This window comes from Oryzias melastigma, unplaced genomic scaffold (genome assembly GCF_002922805.2).
Source record: "Oryzias melastigma strain HK-1 unplaced genomic scaffold, ASM292280v2 sc00317, whole genome shotgun sequence".
Lineage (NCBI taxonomy): Eukaryota > Metazoa > Chordata > Actinopteri > Beloniformes > Adrianichthyidae > Oryzias > Oryzias melastigma.
In genome coordinates this window covers 129,927-146,386 of record NW_023416923.1, presented here as the reverse complement: position 1 = coordinate 146,386, position 16,460 = coordinate 129,927, and the positions used below count along the sequence as shown (strand labels likewise).

The 16,460-nt window shown below is 41.8% G+C and overlaps 1 protein-coding gene across 1 annotated transcript; it reads left to right on the top strand.

Annotated features, from left to right (window-relative positions):
- Positions 1 to 2,599: 2,599 nt before the first annotated feature.
- LOC112140474 (NACHT, LRR and PYD domains-containing protein 12) lies at positions 2,600 to 15,268 on the top strand (the record flags this gene model as incomplete). The annotated part of the gene is given in 13 exon segments (XM_036210943.1): positions 2,600 to 3,984; positions 4,080 to 4,253; positions 5,396 to 5,569; positions 6,952 to 7,125; positions 7,913 to 8,086; positions 8,920 to 9,093; positions 9,600 to 9,651; positions 10,953 to 11,008; positions 11,094 to 11,308; positions 11,400 to 11,644; positions 12,978 to 13,094; positions 13,183 to 13,324; positions 15,045 to 15,268. Coding segments are annotated over 13 exon segments (3,306 nt in total), but the record flags the coding sequence as incomplete, so codon positions are not given.
- Between the last annotated feature and the right edge of the window lie 1,192 nt (positions 15,269 to 16,460).

Here is a 16,460-nt window from a genome sequence, read left to right as displayed (position 1 = left end):
CTCCTCATTCCACCACCAAGTCTCCTTATCAACTCTCTTTCCTGATGACACACCAAGTACACTCCTACCTGACTCCCTGATCACATTAGCTGTAGTTATCCAGTCATCTGGGAGTACCTCCTGACAACCCAGAGCCTCTTTCAACTGTTTCTTGAAAGTCATGCAACAATCTTCTTTTTTCAGCTTCCACCAGTTTGTCCTCTTCTCTGCCTTTGCTCTCTCTTTCTTCATCTTCTTCACCACCAGAGTCATTCTACACACCACCATCCTGTGCTGTCTGGAAACACTCTCACCAACCACTACTTTACAGTCATTGATCTCCTTCAGATTACACTGTCTACACAAGATGTAGTCTATCTGTGTGCTTCTACCTCCACTCTTATAGGTCACTCTATGTTCCTGTCTCTTCTCAAAGATTGTATTCACTATCGCCATTTCCATCTTTTTTTTGCAAAATTCACAACCATCTGTCCTTCTACATTCCTCTCCTGGATACCAAACCTGCCCATCACCTCCTCATCACCTCGATTTCCTGCACCAACGTGACCATTGAAATCTGCACCAATGACAACTCTCTCATTTCCAGGGATGCTCATCATCACTTCATCAAGATCCAACCAGAACTTCTCCTTCTCTTCCAGCTCACATCCTACCTGTAGGCCATACCCACTAACAACTTTGAACATCACACCCTCCATTTAAATCTTCAGACTCATCACTCTATCTGACACTCGTTTTACCTCCACAACACTCCTAACAAACTCCTCCTTTAGGATAACTCCTACTCCATTTCTCTTCCCATCTCCACCATGATAGAACAACTTAAACTCTGCTCCTAAGCTTCTAGCTCTTCTTTGTATGTTCATCGTCTTAGCTCTTTATAACGTATATTTTATTTTATTTTATTTTTATCCTCTCACCTATCTCTGTACCTGCGCTGTTGCACATTGCATTTCCCCATTGTGGGACAAATAAAGGTTTTCTTAATCTTAATCTTTCTTAATCTTAATCTTAATCTTAATCTTAGCCTTGCTACCTTTCCACCTGGTCTCCTGGACACACAGTATGTCTACCTTTCTCCTCTACATCATGTCAACTAACTCTCTACCCTTTCCTGTCATAGTTCCAACATTCAAAGTAGCAACGCTTGTGACTTTCCTCTTCTCTCTCTTCCTATGGACCTGCCTTCCTCCTCTCCTTCTTCCACCAACAGTAGTCTAATTTCCACCAGCACCCTGTCGGTGAACAGCACCGATGGCGGTCGTTGTTAACCCGGGCCTCGACCGATCCGGTATGGATTTCGTAGGTCTGATTCGCATATTTGATTTGACAAAGATTTTACGTCGGATGCCCTTCCTGACACAACCCTCTGTATTTATCCGGGCTTGGGACCGGCACAATGAGACCCTGGCATAGGCCCCCTCATGGCTACATTACACCTTAACATGATTGTCGCCTTTAATTTTGTTATGTTCCTGTATGATGACAATAAAGCATGCATTTCTATTAGTATAAGTCCAATTATATTCTAAAAGAAAACATTGCTTGAATTCTGGTTAGTTTGTTTTGAAATCAAAAATCATAGTCTGAATAGATCTGATTGTTCTGATTCTCCACAGGGTGGACCAGCAGAGCTCAGAGACTCCCAGTGGTCCGTCTGTCCAGCAGCATCAAACAAAGCTGGATTCCATCTTTCTGGTCTGTACATGAACAACAACTGCTTTTCCATCATTCTGTCCAGAGTCATCTCCATGCTGCACTTTGGAGACCAGTGGATTGTCAGTGTGTCCAACATGGAGCTGATGTTTGGCTCCATGACTTCACTCTGATTGGCTCATTCATCTAGAATTCTGTTGCAGCTGCTGGAGGACAACATTGTCACTTTTGTGAAGAAGGAGCTGAAGAAGATCCAGAAGCTTCTGAGTCAGAGGGAGGATGAGGAGGAGGATGAAGATGAAGAGCAGAGGAGCAGCAGAGAGTCACTGATGAAGATCACAGAGAACTTCCTGAGGAGAATGAAGCAGGAGGAGCTGGCTGATCGACTGCAGAGCAGTAAGAGGATTTCTCTGAAGGTTTCAGCTGCTGATAAATGAAGATTTACTGATGTCTCAACACATGGAACCACATGGATTCAAACTCTCATCATTCAGGCTGCAGAAAGTTTATGTACTCTGTTTGTTGTCTTCATTCAGGATCTCCTGCTTCAGTTTGTCGACATAAAGTCCAATCTGGTCTGAAGAAGAAGTTCCAGTGTGTGTTTGAGGGAATCACTAAAGCAGGAAACCCAACCCTTCTGAATGAGATCTACACAGAGCTCTACATCACAGAGGGAGGAACTGGGGAGCTGAATGAAGAACATGAGGTCAGACAGATTGAAGCAGCATCCAGGAAAGCAGACAGAGCAGAAACCAGCATCAGACAAGAAGAGCTCTTTCAACTCCCAGCTGGAAGACAAGAACCAATCAGAACCGTGATGACAAAGGGAGTGGCTGGCATCGGGAAAACAGTCTTAACACAGAAGTTCACTCTGGACTGGGCTGAAGGCAAAGCCAACCAGAACATCCACTTCATATTTCCATTCACTTTCAGAGAGCTGAATATGCTGAAAGAGGAGAAGTTCAGCTTGGTGGAACTTGTTCATCACTTCTTCCCTGAAACCAAAGAAGCAGGAATCTGCAGCTTTGAAGACTTCCAGGTCATCTTCATCTTTGATGGTCTGGATGAGTGTCGACTTCCTCTGGACTTCCACAAGACTCGGATCCTAAATGACCCTATAAAGTCCACCTCAGTGAGTGATCTGCTGACAAACCTCATCAGGGGGAACCTGCTTCCCTCTGCTCGCCTCTGGATAACCACACGACCTGCAGCAGCCAATCAGATCCCTCCTGGATATGTTGACATGGTGACAGAGGTCAGAGGGTTCAATGATCCACAGAAGGAGGAGTACTTCAGGAAGAGATTCAGAGATGAAGAGCATGCCAGCAGGATCATCTCCCACATCAAGAGATCCCGAAGCCTCCACATCATGTGCCACATCCCAGTCTTCTGCTGGATCACTGCTACAGTTCTGGAGGATCTGATGAAGAGCAGAGAGGGAGGAGAGTTGCCCAAAAGCCTGACTGAGATGTACATCCACTTCCTGGTGGTTCAGGCCAAAGTCAAGACGGTCAAGTATGACGGAGGAGCTGAGACAGATCCTCATTGGAGTCCAGAGAGCAGGAAGATGATGGAGTCTCTGGGAAAACTGGCTTTTGAGCAGCTGCAGAAAGGAAACCTGATCTTCTATGAATCCGACCTGACAGAGTGTGGCATCGATATCAGAGCAGCCTCAGTGTACTCAGGAGTGTTCACACAGATCTTTAGAGAGGAGAGAGGCCTGTACCAGGACAAGGTCTTCTGCTTCATCCATCTGAGTGTTCAGGAGTTTCTGGCTGCTCTTCATGTCCACCTGACCTTCATCACCTCTGGACTCAACCTCATGGAGGAAGAACAATCAAATATCTCTAAACCTGAGCTGAGCAGTCCAGTCCAGTTCTACCAGAGTGCTGTGAATACGGCCTTACAGAGTCCAAATGGACACCTGGACTTGTTCCTCCGCTTCCTCCTGGGTCTTTCACTGCAGACCAATCAGAATCTCTTACACGGCTTGCTGACTCAAACAGAAAGTAGCTCACAGATCAATCAGAAAACAGTCCAGTTCATCAAGGAGAAGATCAGTAAGGACTTGTCTGCAGAGAAAAGCATCAACCTGTTCCACTGTCTGAATGAACTGAATGATGGTTCTTTAGTGGAGGAGATCCAACAGTTTCTGAAGTCAGGACGTCTTGCTACAGATAAACTGTCTCCTGCTCAGTGGTCTGCTCTGGTCTTCATCTTACTGTCATCAGAAGAAGATCTGGAAGAGTTTGACCTGCAGAAATACTCTGCTTCAGAGGAGGCTCTTTTGAGGCTGCTGCCAGTGATCAAAGCCTCTTACAAAGCTGTGTAAGAACTCTCATGAAAATCCCCTTCAATGAACAAATGAATTTGAGAGAAAAACAAATCTTTCAATAACTGCTGTATGACTTTGTTTTCTTCAGACTTAGCCGCTGTAATCTGTCAGAGAGAAGCTATCCACCTCTGTCCACAGTTCTCAGCTCTCCATCTTCCAAACTCAGAGATTTGGACCTGAGTTTCAACAAGCTGCAGGATTCAGGAGTGGAGATTCTGTCTATTGGACTGGAGAGTCCAAAATGTAAATTGGAGAGTCTCAGGTAAGCTGTCATTCAATTATTTCCTTTAAGCTTTTCACTTCATGTAACCTTACCATCAGTTTCAGGCTCTCAGTCCTGTTGTTCAAATAGACACATACTCACTTCTAGGCTAGAGTGAATAAGCTTTGCATGTAATTTACATCAATCCTGGGGCTGTATGGTCACAGGAAGAATAAAGAGGGAATGGTATTATTGTCTTTTCGTTTCCCACAATGCATTGTTTTGTAGTCCTCTTGCAGCCAGTGCAGTACCTATTTTCTGGCTGCGCTGGCTTAGGAAAGTGCCTTGAACCCACCCTTTTCCCACGATACTACCAGCTCTGTCTGTGAATATCTCACGTAGAATGAATGGAAGACACATACGATGTCGAGGAATGAGCTTTTTTTATTGTGAAAAGCTCTACAAAAAAAATGTAATCATGTCTCCAGGTTTGGTTATGATTATTATTCAAATATTTTCCCGGTACAGGGGGCTGTGTCTGTATGACAGCCCCTTCTGCAACTTTTGTGTGTCTCTGTGTTTGAGCTTGAAGGCTCTCTGTTTTGTATTAATCTGAGGGGCTGGGGGGGGGTGGGGGTGACATTAGGACTTCTCTTCCTTTTTTTAATGTTTCGATGAGACTGGAGCTGGCAACCCCAGCAGCATCTCTCTGTCTTTTGGGATATGGAGCGACTGAGCTCCGCCGCAGGAGCTAAGGAGGAAAGTTACTTATCTGTAGGACTGGGCACCAATTGGGTTTTATGCGATTCCGGTGCCAAAACGGCTCTGGTTTCGGGTCCTAATTGGTGCCAATTGCGGTACTTTGTTCCGTACCCTGCGGTCCCTGGTTCCCACTCTGCGCTCAGCGGTCCCTGCTCCCCTGTTCCTGCAGGATATCAGCTACTTTTGAGGCCCCTGGTTATTTTAAATACACATGAAATCAGCAATTATTGATAAAATAAAATTTCTGAGTTCATAGTAAATTGAACATTTCTTTCAGTTTCTAATCGCTCTTGTATTAATTTGTTCCTTTAATAATGGCTGGATTGCATGGAACACATGTTCTGACCTGGAGGAGTTTGCAGCTAAGTTATGGTGGTGAAAACCTCTCTAACCCCAAACCACCATCACTGCTCCTGAATAAACTCTTTATCTGCTTTCAGGTTGGTAAACTGCAGTTTGACAGAGAAAAGCTGCAAAGCTCTGGGTACAGCTCTGAAGAACAACCCGTCCACTCTGACAAAATTAGACATGAGTGTGAACAACTTGCAGGATTCCGGATTTCGTCATCTGTGTGGTTTTCTGGAGAGTCCACACTGTAGACTGCAGACTCTGAGGTCAGTAAATAAGCTGAAGTCTTTGAACGATGAGAAGAACCTATCACTAGAAAATATCTAGTCTACAGGACATGTGTTGAAGTCGAGGCCTGGGTGCTGGATCCGGCTCTCTAGGTAATTGTATTCAGCCCTCCAGATCATTTTATTTTATTATCATTTTATTATTATTATTTTATTAAGCATTAATGTTCTATATTATTGCACTGAAAGTCGGGATAAAGGTTCACACATGTAATCCCACATTATTTTACCATTTATACAACAGCAAAACAAGATATGAATAATTTTATAGTTTTTGCATTACTTTGGTGAATTTAGGCATTTTTAAAGACTAGGATTCAGTAAAAGAGCAAGAAAGAAAGAAAAAGTAAGAGACATGGGGGAGACGGGTGACTAGTTAAGAATGAGGAAAACCACGAAATGGGCAATTAAAACATTTCCTGACTCAAAGAATCTATGCCATCAATGATAAGAAATACACTGGCACAACTCTCAATGGCATTTTGCAATTTTTTATGCATCTTTCAAGTCCACTAAGTAGGAGGAGAAAAAAAGCATTGCCAATTTGAGGATTTTTAGAACCGAGAGTTAAGATATGTCAAGACCTCAAGCAGCACTGTGTTCAAGAATGGGGTTTTGAGATGATATTGATAAATCATAGAAAGAGTTGGAAAGATACTAGCTCCCAACATCCTTGTATACCTGAGTTGGACCTTGAGAAAGCCAGAGCTGACTGAGACATCTTTTCAATATGCAAGGAGAGCGCTGAATACAACACTCATCCAGATACTAAAAATCACAAATTTTTAAGTGACCCACACAAGTAAACCCCAAGAGCATTTATGTTTGCATGTCACAGGGATCATCTGTACTCTGTAAATGTCGCAAAAACAATCTGTAAATGCTAAAAACAATCAGTTAAGACGTTTGTACAGGTATAAGCAGATTAATACCCTAAGAGATGTCCACAATTAGAAAGTAATGGAGTTCAAGAAACAATAATCTTTTCATGTCTAATAATTTCACGTCTCTGTGTCGTCCATTAAATTCTGATAGTAAACAACTCTACGTTGATTATCCCTTAAATATAACACAGAGCAGCCATAGTTTCAGACTGATTCCTGCAGACAAAAGAAGCTTTTTTACTGAAATACTTGTTCTTCCAGTTCACATTTTCCTTTTTCAGCAGAAAACTCTCATGTTGTGACTTTGAGCAGCTTGACAATGATCTACTTTAAAGTCACTGGATCTTTCAGACACAAACTTCTCAACTGTTTGCCGACTCTGACGTGTTTCTTGCTCAGTTCTGGGCTGAAAGCTTCTCTGACCCCAAGCCCAGCTCCCATCACTATCCCTGAACACACTTTTCTGTCTGATTTCAGATTTGAGTTATGCAGTTTATCAGGGATCAGCTGTGAAACTCTGGTCTCAGCTCTGAAGTCCAACCCGTCCAACCTGACAGAACTGGACCTGAGCTGGAACAAGCTGCAGGGTGCAGGATTTCTTTATCTGTGTAGTTTTCTGAAAAGACAACACTGCAGACTGCAGACTCTGAGGTCAGTGAACAAGGTGAACTCTCAGAGGGATGAGAAGAAAACTATGAAGTGGGAATGTTTGCCCCACGCTGGTGTCCCTCTTGTTTTGTGGCTCTTTTCTTACTTCCTGCTTATCCTTCACAACATAACATTGATTTGTTTTATTTTTATTTCTCCAAAATATCTTTTTTTGCCACTAAAATGTCAAACATTTTGGAGGACTCTTTTCAAACCGAACAGTAAGTAACACAAGAGTTAAGATGAAGTCCACATCCAGACAAAACCTTGTCAGTAAACGTTTAAACTGAATTCTAAAATTAACAGGGAGCCAGGCTGATGTGTGCTTGTCTAGATGTTCCAGTTAACAGTCAGGCTGCCAACTTAATGTCTCGTGCCATGTTTACCATGCTAGAGATAATCATGACATGGAGGGCTGTTTCAAGATCATTGCATTCACAGGCGTTGCAAGAGTGTAAGGAAGATGTTCTCAATGTTAAAGTAGTCGTTGGAGGTGATCACATCGCTTGAAAAGTAGAAACACCACTCATAAGTTCATCGCAGGTTTTGTGGACAGTTGAAAGCAGAACCAACCAGCATTAGTCTGAACTAGACCGCGTGATTGTGGATGAGACTGATGTGATGACCGATCGTTTTGAAGTATAAACAGGCCTTTACAGTCAGTACTGACAGCAGAACTCTGCAGTCTGACTTGTTATCAGACACATTCATACATAGAGATGCTGTGCTGTACATTGAACACCTGAGCACATCTGTTCCATTTCACACACACTTTTCTGTCTGCTTTCAGGTTGATGCACTGCAGTTTGACAAAGTTCAGCTGTGAAGCTCTAGTCTCATCTCTGAAGTTCAACCCGTGCAATCTGACAGAATTGGACCTGAGTGAGAATGACCTGCAGGATTCAGGAGTTCTTCATCTGTGTGGTTTTCTGGAGAGTCCAGACTGCAGACTGCAGACTCTGAGGTTTGTAAGCTAACCCTTTGTGAAGGATAAGAAGAACCCAAGCTTCCGCCACGCTGGTGTCCTTCTTGGTTTTGTGGGGCTTTTTTACTCAATGCTTCTGCAGAGCAACAGATCTTTAACTTGTTTGATTTTGATTTGGTTAAATTGAAGATTTTCTGAGCATGTGTCATTTCACTGCTGAAAAACTGCAGCACATCAAAGGTCGACAAATGAACAAGTTTGGGGTGGGTCATGAGAAGCCTTCAAGACATGAGCAGCACTAAACAAGAAGAATTTAGTCAATGATCTTAAATGGAAGAGCTTCTATCCAGAACACAGCCCAGCTCAGATTCTATCCAGAAAATTAACAGACCCTTGTTCTCTTCCTGCTCCTCAAAATCCAACCTGCAGTCACAGGCAGTGTCAGTCAGCCATGAGAAGGTTCTTGCTGCAAGAAGCACAGCTAAGAGGAAGCTGTTGTAGAAAGGTCTGCTTCAAGTTCAGGTCAGTCACATGTGTTCAGAGAGATGCTGCACCATGACAGAGAGCAGAGCAGCTGCTTCTCACAGCACCAGTCCATCCAACCTGAATCTGTATGTCCTCTTCTTGTCATCCATGCACTCTGTTGATTCAGCTCACTCACACAAGACTCTCTTCCAAAATGATGCAGATCTTTCTGGAAACATCTTCAGTATTTACACACATTCTGTCATTCTCTTAATTCTTTGCAGAACTCCTGCACAGAATCTGAAACAGGATCACTCACTCTTTGATGTGGGACCCTATGTTGGAGGTTTTAAAGGATTAGAAACATGAACTTTGTCTTTTAACTCAACCCTTTGATCTGGATTCAGGTTGGAGTTGTGCAGATTGTCAAAGATCACCTGTGCTGCTCTGGTCTCAGCTCTCAAGTCCAACCCATCCCACCTGACAGAACTGGACCTGAAAAACAACGACCTTCATCCTTCTGATGTTCAGCAGCTCCAGGATCTGGTGGAGAGTCCAAACTGCAAACTGCAGACTCTGAGGTCAGTAGAGGGTTGGAGTCAGTCCAGTTGCTTCCAGATGTGTTGCCTTTCTCAATGAAGCTCTGATTAAAGACTGAGTTCCTGATTCAGGATTCCTAATTTGTCAAATGGTAAACTTGTGAAACTGGTGTTTTGTCATGTCAAATTACCTATTCATTCAACTTCATTTTATAATACAAGAAGAGAGCTGTTTTGGCTTTTGAATCACTAAAAAAACAAAAAAGAAACTTTTCAATCTTACCATTTTGTTTGTCAGGAAATAATTTTTAAGTATCGACTCCAGTTTGGACACTGGAGCAAACAGGATTTTCCTTGTTTTTTTTTTTTCTTTTTTTTTTCAACACAAGCTGTTTTTCAAATGAAAGTTTGCCAATCAAATAATTTAAAATTCAGGTTAGTTTTGCAATTAATTGCAGTTAATCACAAAAATATTGTTCTAGTTTAGCTTACTTTAGTGGAAGGCATGTATGCCTCATCTTGATGACACTACAGCTTATCTTTTACAGGGTTGAATCACCTCGACTGTCTGAGAAGAAGGAAAAAATCAGTCAAAGCCAGGTAAAGTCTGAAGCAGTCACAGCCGTGGAGTTTTAGGCTTATCGATGTCGTCTTCTCCAAATTTCAACTGGCTGTTCTACGTTTCCTACTTCCTTATGCAGACTAGAGCAAAGAGAGATTTTAGAGACAAATTTAGAGATATTTTTGTAACTTTTACCTAACATTCTTATCTCTGTCATGTAAAAGCTTCATGTTAGCAGTAAATTAAAACAGTCAATGCTTAAACAGTTGATGAAAGTTGTTGGGGTAACAACAGACTCATAGGAAATATTGATATAATTATCACAATACTGTATTTTTTGGAGTACAAGTCACAGTTATTTATTATAGGTACCATAGTGATTGATTCTGAGTCCAGCTTAACCCACTTCTCGAAACAGGCTTGGTTTTGCCCACTTTCACAGGTTTAAGTTAAATCAGTTTCTGAAACCAAAAATGCAGAGTTTACCTGAATTTGTAGTTCACGGACTCAGAGTTTCAACCGAACCTCCTTCTTGAAACGGGCCCCAGATCATGATGTGGGACTTCTGAAACTTACATGATTTGACCAATCACAAAACTCAACTGTAATACCTTAATTCAACTTTTAGGGGGCAACACACAGACGGTTATTGACTATATTTTCAAGAATCAAACAATTTTATTTTATCAAAAAATTGGCGATGACCGACATACAGCACTTTTAAAGCCTCATTTATAGAGGTCAAAAGCAAAAAAAAGTTGATTTAGGGTTTGGTTAATTCATTCATTCATCTTTTTGGCCACTTTGTCCCTTTTGGAGTATTGGGGGTGCTGGAGCCTAATCCAGCTACTGAAGGACGAAGGCAGGGTTCACCCTGGACAAACTGCCAATCTGTCGTAGAATCCTCAAAGAAAAAATGCTGAATTTTGCAGGCTGAGATCATTTTAAAATCACTGTCCTTTTTTTTTTGCTCTATCTTAAAAACTTCAGAGCTGTCCAGTCTTCATATCTTGTAAGCAAGACAGAAATAAAGTGACTGACTAACTTTTTTATGTGGTAAAAATGCAGCACCATCATCATCATAAATGAATAGAAATTCTGTTTTTGAGAATGAAGCCCAGAGGATAGAATAACAAGGAGAACCATCAGAACCAGAAATGTTAAAAAAAAGCATCAAGGAAAGTGCAAGGAACAATAGTTCCTTGCACTTTCCACCAAACTTTTTGAATTTTGTTGTCTACTACTTTATCACAGCTAGTGAAAAACTGTGAGTTCTTGCAGTTGTTTTCTTGTAATTACATTCTGGCAGGTATAACTTAGAAGCTGTCAGTGTTTCCAGACTAGTTCCTTCTTCACACCTGTGGTGAACTTGGACAGAAATGGAGTTTCATACAGGTGAGACTGGAAAACAGCAGCTCCATCTATAGAAATTAAAGCATTTCAGGACAAAAACCTCATCAAATCCTTATTTCTGCTGTAGGTTCAAGTTTTCCGGTTCAGGTTTGTTCCAGTGTTCTCTGACTGGCCTGATGTTCGACATCACACACAGCGGCGAGGTGGAATACAGGACTTTTATTTGGGACCCAGACCTGCTGGAGTCATTGCACCTGGAGGCTAGAGGGCCGCTCTTCAGCATAAAGAGTCCTCAAGGCTCTGTCAGCCAGCTGCAGCTCCCACACTGTGAACCTGAACCTCGTAAGAGCTTTACTTCAATAGAAAACATTTTCTACCCGAATAATCGAGTCCTTTTACACAAACCTCGGTTTCTATGTCTTCACTGATGCAGTCTCTGACAGTCTGTCTGTCCTCCACATCACTGACTTTGGAACAAGCCGCCTTCAGCCTGTGATGGTCACAGAATCTCATGTGGTCGTGAACGTCCCGCACCTCTCCCTCTTTGGCATTGTCAGCAACTTAATTCGAAATTTAACAACAAAGACCAACGGCCAAGTTCTGCTGTTCCAGGATTGCACCAACAACTTTTTCTCCATCCATGTGGTTATGCTGCCAAGCACCATTCCTCTACGTGAAGTAATGTCTTTCTATTTTGTCAAGTCTATTTTATTTCTTTCTATTAACTATTGATGCATCTGAAATAAACCACCAATATTAAATTTGTATCTAGATTTGTGAACAATCTAAAACAGGAAATTAAAATACAGTTCAACAGGACTTTCATAAAATAAATGTTGTACATTTTTCTGTGGAAATTGGTAAGGTTACCTTTTCTAAATCCATTAACTTTAGTTTTTGAATGACGCTCATGTCCCTGTCACCATTTTGTTTGACGTCACTGTGAAAAGGGTCATCAAAAGTCTTCACTTTGATTATGTCAATGGGCAGAGACATGGCATTACAATGTTAGATATACTGTTAGATTAAGGCTGGATCTCAAGAAGCTTTTTCAGTAGTCAACACGGTCGCAGTAAAATGCGTACATATGCCACAACTTTGCACTCTGAAATACCGTGTATAATATACGCCAAACACGCTTTTTGCGTGCATATGATACGCAATGATTGAGAATAGGTTGCGCCGGCGTACAATATACACAACTTTTTACGCTTCGTTTTGATCACGTGGTCAGAAATCCTCCGGCTCTTTTCAAAATGACGTCGTTCCTGGTTAAGGTTAGGATTACGGTTATGGTTAGGGTTAGAAAAGCAAATTGATCGTTTGTGGGGCTGTCTGTGATGCTCACGCCTCCACCAGGGGGCGTGTCAAACCTGGAAAACAGACTTTAACACGTTTAGGACCGCGCGTATTATATGCACGCAAAAACCGGTTTTGGCGTATATTATACACGGTATTTCCCAAATCGTGGCATATGTACGCATTTTACTGAGACTGGGCTGCAGTAGTAGACGTTTTAGTCAGTCATTTGTGACAACAATATATATGCCTTCTGATCCTGGTCTTCTACATTTTCATTTAACTTCATAGCAGTGTGATTCTTGGACATGCCCTACTAACTTATGGTGCAACAAACACCATACCATTCAAACTTGAACTCCTATAATCTATTTCTGCTATTTCCAGAATAAAAAAATAACTTAACAAAATAGAGTTTGTAGCTCCCAAACTGACATTAACTGGCTGGGAAACAAATGAAATGCTTCCAAAATGTTCTTGAGATGTTGATTTTTAAATAAATGATTTAAATGATTTTTAATTTTCCCAAAATGCTAGGTTGTTTACAGTAAGTTCCGGTAAATCACAGGATTTTGTCCTTATGCTTTTCCCATTGCATTGAAATTCTAGAGTATAGTACAGTACAACATTAAAAAAGAGCAAAATATTGTCAGATTTTTATCCGCTTTGCATTACAGGCTGCTGAAAACTAACACAATTCTCTACACTTTAGGTTAAGGAGTTCCACAGTGATTCGAAGTTTATCAAGGTTCCCTCTCACTGCATCTTCTACAAAGACCAGACTTACAGCTGTCACAGTGACCCTGGAGACTTTAAAATACAACCTTCAGTTAGTACCTCCCTTTCACTCTGTTGGGACATTTCAGCATTACAAAAACAACTAAACAAAATGTTTAGTAATTCTTTTTTATTTTTAGAAAGCTGAAGTATCAGCAAACTATGGACCGAACTACCATCCATTGTTCTCTATGCGTTTGCCATTGAGAACAGAGGAAGTGACTATTTTCATCAAGGATCAAGAAGATCAGGTCATGTGGATGTACACACTCCACCAGTCAGGTAAAGATGATAAAACTTTATTTTTTGTAACATGTGATCCAACACTAGGACTTTATCTGAAGATGGCAGTTCACTTAGATTTAATGTAAAAGAAGGCTTAGGTGTTTTAAGAAAACATTGAATTAATTCAGTCAATCCAGTTTATCCTGGATCTTTTCTTCTCTTAAAAAATGTAATAACTTCCAGAAATGTCAAAGGGCCAAGGTTGTAGTTTTTTGAAACCCAATCAACATTGGGCATCAAGTCCAGTTGATATTTTTGAGCCAATCAGAGCAGCTTAAAGTATTTTTGCACTCCCTCCCTCTAATGAGATCCAAAGCAGGAGCCAATTGTTGATTTGGATCACTGGATGACATTGAAGAGAGTCCACAAACACAATGATGGGAAGATTTGCTCATTTATCAGATCAAGAAATAAAATACCTGTCTCAGTCTGTTCAACCCATTTCCACCATAGTGGAATAGTTGGGCTGCTGCTGATGTCATCTTGAAATGTCAAAATAAAGCACAGGGGGTCAAAGTTCAAGCCTTTAGGATCAGGGACCTACATGTTTAGCAAATAACCTGCTACTGTAGCTTCTTGTTGGAAGAACAGAAGATTTGGGTTTCTGAAAGACCAGCAGGAATGCCAGCCCTCTGGGCCTGGAAGCTGACACCCCATGGAAAGTGACAAAGCAACATAATGTCATCCCAAGTCGTCACATTTTGACACAAGATTAAGGACCCATCCGCATCAAAATGTGTTTTAGGTATCCCCAACTCAGTGTATTTTGACGTGCTTGCTGTTCCAATTAAATCAAGGCTCCCCAATCTCCTGGCCACAAACTGGTACCGGTCCATTACCAAAACGTTGACTGCACCGCTACCTTGACCTTAACTTGGTACTAGATGCGGATCTGTACCGGACACATACTGATACCGATACTTGACACGGTCCAATTGGTAAAGAAACTAAGTTCAGCAGATAAAAAATCTGAAAGCTCATCTTGAGGGGACTGGGATCACCGGGACCCGAGTTCATTCATCTACTGTCTCCATGGAAGAGCTGCAACAAAAAACCTCATCCTTGACATGGAAACAAGACCAAGAGACTCCAGTCTGCAGGAAAGCACATGAACGCAGGTGCAGAAGTATGACAGCAGCTGCTCTGGACTGATGAGTCCACATGTGAAAAACTTGGTTCATCAAAGGGCTGGAGGCCTGAACAGTGATAAGTGTCTGCAGGACACAGTGAGACATGGTGGAGGTTCCTTGATTGTTTGTATTTCTGAAAATGGAGATTTGGTCAGGATTATTGTGTTCTCGTTACTGAGAAATACAGGAAGATACGTACCCATCATGCAACATGATGAAGGAGGTGTAAAACATACAAAGATTGTCAGCGTAAAGAAGAACAGGGAGTTCCAGATGTGATGGAGTGGCCTCCATAGAGCCCTAATCTTATTCTAGGATTCAATGATGAGACAAAATGATGTGTGAAAGCCATCGTCCACAGAAGATCTGTGGTTAGTTCTCCAAGATGTTTGGAAGGCAAAACATGGAAATGCCAAATATTGATTTGGTTTAGATTCTTCTTTTGTTCGTTCACACATTTTGATTGATCTCTAGAAATAAATACTTTAAAATTATAATATCCACTACCACTCTTTGTGTCCAGCATCTTTCCATACCTGCCCTCCCTATGGGATAAAAACAGTTTGACCTTTTTTGTGTTTTCACAGAGATGACGGAACATGAACAGAAGGACCGCTCATTCAGCACAGAGAAGTTCAAGCAGATCGGACCTGGGTTCGTTGAAAGAGTGTCAGAAGCCACTTTGGACAGCCTGCTCTTTACACTGCATCAGTGTGGCGCCATCACTTCAGAAGAGGAGGAGTACATTAGAGCTGCAAACCAAAGATCAAAAAAAGCCAGACAGCTGTTTGACATTGTGACCAAAAAGGGATTAAGTTCCCTCCTAATGAAAAACCTCAAAGACGAGGACACATTTCTGTATCAAGAACTTTGCTTAATGTAAAGCATCAATCAATGAATAGTAATTAGTTGTTTGGACATTTACAATCTGTGTCTGGTCTCTTTTCGTGCAACCTGTGGATGGTTTTATTTCACGTTGAAGTGTCCTAAAATGACTTAATTCTGTTACTAAACTCCGATTCATAACAGATCATCTACTGTTTGTTAAGCTATGTGTGATGTTTCTTTTGTTAAAAGTGAATGCTCAAAGTGTTGATTTTATGTTTTCTAACTTGAGCTATGATTTTGTACATAGTTCATGTCAGAGTGTGGCAGTTTCACCCATCTGAAACTCCACACAGGAACTCACACATGCACAACATACATTCAGGGACCAAGCTAATGCCAGTTGGGTGGGTGCACACACTCTACTGCAAAACATCTAAGCAAGATCCCTGATAACACTACAAACACACATGCACACAGGTTTCAATTCCTTTATTATTTTGGGTGTTTTGTTTGGATGTATTATGTTAAATTGTATTATGTTGGTTTTTTTTTTCTGTTGCTGACTTATGTTTGCTTACCTTTCAGTTGTATTTCCTGGTCAAAGGACCCGAGCTCTGCTTTTGGCAGGCTTTTGTAGTGCCTGACCAAAAGTCAGTCATTAAGCCCAAAGTGGAACAACCTGGTCCAGGGGAGGGGCCATGTATTATAAATTGCCATGTTCACTGTGTTTGGAGGTGGTGTGTGTCTAATGTTGGCTTCAGTGAGGCTGTTGCCTGCTGTTAAATAAACACAAAAGTATTTTTCATAGACACAAAGTGTATGTCTGTTGCCTTTGCCTTGGACCTGCCGGTCGCACTCTGGACCAGAGTGTGACATTTGGTGTCAGAAGTGGGATGACGACCCAGAAGACAAGGAGCAAGACTGCCAAATTGGTGCCAGAGCCAGTTGAACCTGAACCTGATGTGGAGGGTAAAGACTGGACGACTGACGATGGTGATGAGGGTCCTTCCTTCCAGCCACCACGGGCTGCTTCTTCAGAGCAGGAGATGGTCACACTACTGCGGGAGTTCATCTGTGCCCAGAGGAGCAGAGAAGAGATCCTGATTGGGGAGCTCCAAGGTCTGCGGACGGCGATGGAGGCCGACAGGGCGTCACCTTCTCTGACCGGTGTAGCG